The 8003-nt window shown below is 28.3% G+C and overlaps 2 protein-coding genes across 2 annotated transcripts in view; both read right to left on the minus strand.

Moving 5' to 3' along the window:
• GSTUM_00002025001 (uncharacterized protein) overlaps window positions 1-6503 on the minus strand; it is a gene marked incomplete at both ends in the record, with an annotated part of 10109 nt that extends 3606 nt beyond the window's left edge. The window contains 2 exons of the mRNA XM_002839330.1: window positions 6136-6411; window positions 6477-6503. Of these exons, the coding sequence (XP_002839376.1) occupies window positions 6136-6411; window positions 6477-6503 (303 nt within the window). The remainder of the gene's footprint in view (window positions 1-6135; window positions 6412-6476) is intronic.
• A 271-nt stretch (window positions 6504-6774) lies between these two features.
• Window positions 6775-8003, minus strand: part of GSTUM_00002026001 (uncharacterized protein) — a gene marked incomplete at both ends in the record, with an annotated part of 2118 nt that continues 889 nt past the window's right edge. Inside the window, one exon of the mRNA XM_002839331.1 lies at window positions 6775-7452. Coding sequence (XP_002839377.1) covers window positions 6775-7452 — 678 coding nt within the window. The remainder of the gene's footprint in view (window positions 7453-8003) is intronic.

Consider the following 8003-nt stretch of genomic DNA (forward strand, 5'->3'; position numbering starts at 1 on the left):
GAAATCTTCTTCTAAGATTATTCGAAGCCCCAATCTATTGTTTACCATTTAACAAATTCGTTAAGCAATGGACGCCTGATTTATTAGTATTTTCAGATAATATTTTCTCTTTACAGGTATCTGAATTAGGATAGAATTTTTCTGGAACTACAGGATTGTTTTTATTGTTTTTTTTCATTTTAATATATATTTTTTTTATTACCCATGATATGTCCTCAGCCTCAAGCCTTAACAAAAAGAAAAAGCGAAGCACTAAGATTTTATTTAGTAAATAAAATCCCCAAAGCCTTATTTTAGGCAAATGGTGAAGAGAGTATCATAGGATATTTTACATTTAAGATAATAGTTTAAATTAAGGGTCTTGTTTCGATCCCTTTTTTTAAAGGATTGGCCACCTGTTTGGGTTAAACGTTTTTATTTTAGAATACTGGGGTAATATTGTTATATAATCCTTAAATTGCTTAACTTTTGGTAAAAATGAAAAAAATATAAAAGTTCCTTAATATTATGTCCCATTGATCTCTAATAAAGCTCAAGGTTTCTATGCTATCTTTTTGATCAATCATAAATCTTAATTTTACTTGATAGCCTAGTGTCATAGCCTCTCTCTTAAAAAGTGTAATGTTAAAGCATCCTTCCGCGTCTATAAGCCCAGATAATCACGCATTGGACAATAAAGGAAGAGGATTACTAACTATTTCAACCATATCTTGAGCAACCAATCATTTATTCAATTGAACTTTTCTTTTTTTTAATACTAAATTTCCATTGAATAAAGTAGTTAGAATACGAATATCATCTTTATTGCTCATGATAAGTCGTCCAAAACGCTCAAATTCCTTACTTTACTATACCTAAAGTTTCTTGTATATGAATTAATATGGCTATCTCCTTCTGTGTTAATACGAATCTAGGACGTCCATTAGCCATAAGGATAGCACCATCACCCTCAGAGAACCCAATAAACCACGCTAATCAATCATCAGACACATTATCCTGTGTTTTACCTGTAAATTTCCTATAAGATTCAAAATTAAAAGACGTTTCGCGTGTAGTCTCTGAGGTTCTCTTGTCAATTCTCTTTTTATCTTTATTCAAAAACGTTGAGGACTTGGTGTGTAAATAAGATAAATTGGTCTTTACGTGCACGTTGACATAAGCCCAATTCGTAAAAATATTGTGTAACTCTGTATTACTTGTAAAAAACCAGAATAGAAAATTAAGATTACCGGCTGATTGAGTATAATCTATGAAATTTTTACAATAAAAAGTACCCATAGACTTTAAACTTTCCCAGCATACAGCGAAATTTATTAATTCTACCTCACGGTCGAAGAAAGCCATCAGTTCATGACTTCAAACAACAAATCCTAATACACCTATAGACATCATTGCATAGCAACCAATTTATATAGAAATTATATTTACTATATATAAGAATAAAAAAAAAGAATAAGAAATTTGTATGCCTGATTTGTATAATCCCCATAGAATGAGGAAAGAAAATCAATAGATAATTTAACCTAGTCTATTTGAATTCATTTCTAAACTTAATGTTTTAATTTTATCTAAACCTTCTTTAGTTAAATGTTGATTTAACTTAACTATAGACATACTTTTCTTAAAACAAATAAAATCCTTTTGCTTTAAATTACACAGTCCGTAAGTATCAAAATGAAACCACGCATCTGATAAAAGTAAGCCTATTACAACACTATGTTGATAAGGAGCTAATACAATCATATTTCTAGCTTGCTTTGAAATTAAGCCTAGACCTACTGAAGAAGATAAATTACAGCCTCATACTACTAAATCTGTACGTCCCGATGTTTTTATATTATACGATATTTTATTGTTTGTTTTTTTTCCATCTTAAATATATTAACTTTTTTTACTTTAGTTGGTTTTATTAATTAAATTTGATTTACCCTTTACTACACCCCAAAATCCACGGATTTTGATTTTAAACCAATATCTGGATTAATGCAAGAAGGCCCATTTAATTAAAGATAAAGGATAAAAATATAATTGGCATTCAGCTCTTTTATATTAATATAAAAGTTTACTGACTAATTGCCATACAAATATTTAAAAAAAATTATATAAACCTTAACGTAGCTAGTTTATTTTTAAACAAACTTATACATTGTGAGTAAAAACTTTTAGATTTTTTTACTACAACAAAAGTCCGGATCTGTAGTAAATTTATTATTAAATAGCTTTATAAACAACTTTTATTAGAAATTTTATATCCGAAAAAGAAGAAAAAAAAAAAAAACAATTAAAGGTGTTTCCTTTCTATTTTTAATCTACTTACTTTTAAAAAATTTATAATTATTTAATTAATCTATTTTAATAATTCCCCCTATACACTCAGTTCTTACTCTTCATTTTAATGGATTTGTAATTTCTATTATAATGGAAAAACAGCCCTCAGCATCGGTAAAACCAGTGACTCACATAGGGTTAAGTTTTTCCTTTTTGTTGTTAATTGTATTTTTATGATCTGTAGAAAGACCATTTTTTAATACTTTAAGTTGTATATTTATAAACGGAATGTTTTTATAAAGCTACTTTAAATAATTTTTATATAAAAAGTCGGACTATATTTTAATCAACAGATTTTGCTGATTCTCCACGAATAGTCTCTGGGGATCCTACTCAGTTAAGTATTTAATCTTTATGCTTTTGGTTTCCTGCTGATTACCCATTATTATATCCTAAAATTTTACTGTAAAATTACTAGCGTCTAAAGGATTAATGGATTTCCAGCATATAGTGGAGTTTAATTTAATTTAGAAAAGCCTAAAACGACCATTCCTAGATGCTATTCAATTTAATGAAAATGGACCATCTCTTTGTCAACTAAAAAAAAAAAATACTCAGTATATATTACTTATCCAGTTATAGAATTTATTTAGATACCACTTTATCTCATTTAACAGTAAAATTTGTTCAAACTTTACCTAATACTGAATCAGGTGTTGCTTTATGTGCATGTAATGCTCTAAGCTCATAAAATTTATTAGCCATATTTAATCTAACTTTTTTTTTTCGGATCTACAAGGATTAGCTTTAAAATAAGTATTAACTAAAGATAATACTTCATCTTTTCTAAAACAAGTTCATTTAAATGCACCTACTTTAACCATAGGGTATATAGTACCTCCATATAGTTCAACTAAAGCATCTAATATAAATCTATTTTTCTGAGATGCAGTAATAAATAATTGACCAGATTTATCATTTTCGCCCAAAATTCATCCCAGATTTTATTTGTAATATTTTATTTAATCCTTTCTCAGTTAAATGCTCTTTGTTACTAATTAATTCAGCAACTTTGCAAAAATATTCAAAATCTTTAACTTTTGCTCCTTTTAACGGGTATTTTAGAAAGAACGGAATAATTTTTTCTTTAACCCGGAGGGATCAACAAATTTTTCGACACGAAAATATCCTGCTTTACCTGAAGATATATATGAACCACAGCCAAAATAATTTATTAAGCTTTTAATTAGTTGCTCATCTCTGGTATGTTGTGTAATTTGGAATCTTAATCTAATTGTTTTACCTAATTTAGAACCAGAAGAAGATTGAGAATGAACTAAAAAATAACCTTCACCTTCGGTAAACCCTGCTAATCAAAAAGGTTCCTCTATTTGTTCATTTTTAATTAAAGGTCTTATTACAGGAGTTACATTTGGAAAATCTATATTTAAAGATTCAGATAACCCCCTATTAATAGACGCTTTAATACTCAAAATTTTATGAATACCTTCGTCTGTTAAATGTTCTTTGTTTTTAAGTAATATAATAGCTTTTTTGAAAAGTTCATAGTCAGCACGTTTTTGAGTTATCAACGGATATTTATCAAAATGCAGAATAATAACATCCATCAATTCATTTAGATTTGTCACAGTATAATAAATAGATTCTTTATGCATAACTATACCACCGACACCAAAATAGTCCTTAATCTTATTTAATAATTGCAAATCTTTCTTGTGAATACAAATGGAATATCTACACCGTACTTGATATCCTGTTTTGTTCTTTTTATTTTTGTCTAAAGTAATCATAAAACAACCCTCACCATCAGTAAACCCTGTTATAAAAATACCCATATCTTGAACACTAGTCGTACTAAATTTATGGTTAAACAAAGCAGGCATAGACTTTGAACTAGCATATTTATTTACAAATAATTTATTAGAATTAAATAAATTAATATTTGTAATATGCTTTTCAATAATTTGAAAATGGACCATCTCTTATCAACGTTACCATATCATATAAACGCTTCCATCAGAATCAAAAAAAAACAACAAAAAAATCCAGCAAACCAACCGTTATTATAAGTTAAAGGTTTAGGGTCAATCAATTTTATACCATAATTATCACATATTTACCTAATTGAAGAATTCGGGCAGGGTTTCTAATTAAACCATTTATAGAATGAATTAGATTTAACATACCTGTTTTATGGTGTAATCTATATCTTAAATGATTGTTACCAGCCCGTAGCTTAACTGAACCACCAAATTTATCTTTAATTTGATATAAACAATGTTTATCTCTTAGTTCCAGAACTATTTCTAGACTAGAATATCCTTTTTAGAAAACACCCGTCTCCATCTATCAATCCTGCTAATCATTCATTAAAAGCTTTATTATTAGCATTATTATCATCTGTAAATTTAGGACTACTATTGTTATTATTATTAGTATCCGTTGGTGAACCACTATTAATGAGATATACGACCGGGTCGAATATTTTTCTATTATTTTTGTTTATTTTAATTGAATTAATCCGGAGAGCTAGTGAAATTAATAAACAAGTTGACACAAACGTAGGGTCTCTGAAATTCCTACTCACTAGTAATAATAATTTTTTCATTAAAAAAAAAATGAATTAATAAACAATTTTATTGACATCTAAATTTCTATGATGCTGCAATAGATAAAAATCTTTTATTAAATTAATCTTTGAAGCTTTACTAGATTTTAAAGGAAAATTTTTAAAATAAACATCTACTAAATTTTTCTACCCTTATTCATAGTGATTTTATTTGTTTAATCTCTGCTAACGATTCTTTAGTTAAAGAAACATAGGTATTTCCCTTTAGTAGCATAATTTTTAAAAATCTAAGAAATCTAAGTATTTTTCACTTTGAAGAGGGTACTTATCAAAAAATGGGATAATCTTACATCTAATATCCTCAAATTTTGTTACAACATAATCCCCGTGTAAAGACGTAGAAAGTCTAACACAATATCTACCACACCCAAAATAGTCTACCAAACTATTTAATAGTTCTGCATCTCGTACATGTTGTGTTACTAAAACCTGAGATTAACTGAATCACCTTTGGAGGTTTTTGTAAATCTCACATTAAAACAGCCTTCACCATCTACGAAACCTGATATTCAATTAGGGTCTGGGACAATTATATTCTGGACTTTAGGTCTTATAGAAGGAACAACATCAGGGAAAGCTGCTCTTAAATCTTCAGATAAACCTTTATTTAATACAGCTCTGATAGATACTATTTTTTTTTTTAAACCTTCAGGCGTTAAATGCTCTTTTCGTTCCACTAATTCTACAGCTTGTTTAAATAACTGAGTACGTGCGACCATTTTTGTGTTATCAAAGGATAATTATTAAAGTGATTAATAATAACAAGTATATCTTCTAAAGCACCAACTCAATATTGAACGTAATTTTCAGATACTGCTGTAAGTCTTCCAACCCCAAAAAAATCTCTAATCTTTTCCAATAAAGCTCTATCTCTTGAGTGTAAATTTAGCCTAAAAACTAATTCTACACCATAACCATTATTCCTGTTAGATTTAGGCCTAACATTAATAATAAAACAACCCTCAGCATCCGTAAAACCAGTAATTCAATAAGGATTTAATTTGTTGGTATTATTGTGTAAGGGTCTTAATTGTTTAAATATTTTCATTTTTTGTCTTTTGACAAATGAATTAAAAAAATTATTATTACTACAAAGTGAAAGCATGAAACTATGACCTCTGAAATTTCTACTGACATGCTTAACCCGAAAAATTTAGTTTTTCAGATTTGAAGTTTTCACTTCGTGCTTTGGTTATCTGCGGATTGTTCAATATTACAAAAATTGTTACTATAAAGGAATATATAATATTTCTTACATTATTAGTATTTTGTAATAGCGAATTGTTATAACAATTCTTGAATTCCCTGCATATAGTTTGTTGCATTAATTGTAATATTACAATTAAAAGGCCATCTTGACCGAATACATTTTTGTTTGAACTAGCAGAAACAACTGTACTAATAATACCAAAACCAGGTATAATTAATATATAACAATAATTTTGATTAATAAAATAGTTATCTATTAATTTATGCGGCTTGACTCCGCCAGCCTTTTTAAATCTATTTAAATTAATACTCAAAAATTTAACATCCTTGTTAGGACTTTATCTTAAACCACAGTAGTATCACTAAATCTGTACATAACTTTTTTTTATTTAATGTTATTATACACTACATTACTGCGTTTTTAAACTATTAGTGGAAATTCCACAACCCCAGGGAGTGCCTTGTTCACTATCTAATTTACAATGCCAGAAAAATCTCTTGTGTATCATAGTGTATTGGCTCATTCTCCCTTTAGGCTAGGCAAGCCTTGGCAACCCACTTTAATAATTATCTAATTAATCTCCTTATATAGAGGAACACACAGTGTTGGGAGCATACTATTGAGACATTCTCAGATATACCTTTCTTCATTTTAGGTAATCTACATGCTTACTAGATAATAAATGATATTTATCAAAATACTTTATCACCCTTCTAGCTGAACCAAAGCTAGATGAATCATATAAATAACTGTCTCGGCTTTTTTTATAAGCAATATTACCTCCTAATAAGTCTTTAATTAAGATTAAAAGATTATTTTGTTTTTGTGCTACAATTTGGAAATTTAATAACACTTCTGTTTTATTACTACGATTAATTAATTTAATTTGGAAACTACCCGATCCTTCGGATACAGCATCAGTAAACCCTGCTAACCAATGGTTTTCTAAATTTCTATCTAAATTTAATTTTAAACTAATTGTTTTACTAAATTCAGTATAATTTACGTGATTTAAGATATTTTTAGTTATTTGATTTAATTTATTTTCTGTTCTTATTTTTCCATTAATTAAATGAATTACTTTTTCCAAACCTTTTCTAACTGATATTATTAGAAGAATAGCATTTTTATCTTTAACTTTACGTATAGTACCATAACCTATTCGTTCTTTTACATAATAAGCTAAGGAAGCATCTAATGAATTAAATACAATGACTAATTGTTGTTTACTACTAAAATGACCATCACTATCTATTAACCCTGCCAAATAATGACCAAATTCAGTATCATTAGCAGGCTTTAAATGAGTAGGAACCGTCCACAACTTTATCCTTATTATAGTTGTAATAAATTAGGATCAGGCTATTGTGGTATCTTTAATCTTGAGTTACTATTGTCTCTAATTAAGGATTAATGTTATCACTCACTAACCACTTAAAACGAATAGCTCTTTTATTAATGTTAACTATATTGAAACGAGGCTTTCGATGTTAATTACATATTATTGGTCTCTCCCTACATACGAACGAGTTATCGTCTAGCCGAGTTCATACGAGCTTTGATACGATCAATTTCATCTAACCCCGATTGAGTTAGATGTATTTTATTTTCTATTAGATTAGCTACTTTCTTGAAATCTGAATAATCCTTTTCTTTAGTACCTTTTAAGGGATATTTGTTGAAGAACGGAATAATCTTCTCAGTAATGTCTGAGAATTTAGAAACTGCAACTTTTTTTGTTGAATCTAGATTAGATTGAATTAATCCACAGTTCAGAAAAGTTATTATATTTTTAAGAAGTTCAATGTCTCGAGCATGTTGAGTTATTGTAGCAAGTCAGCGAGCTTATGTGCCTAGCGTTACGAGGATCCGAAT

This window comes from Tuber melanosporum (genome assembly GCF_000151645.1).
Source record: "Tuber melanosporum whole genome shotgun sequence assembly, scaffold_348, strain Mel28".
In the NCBI taxonomy this organism is placed as follows: Eukaryota; Fungi; Ascomycota; class Pezizomycetes; order Pezizales; family Tuberaceae; genus Tuber; species Tuber melanosporum.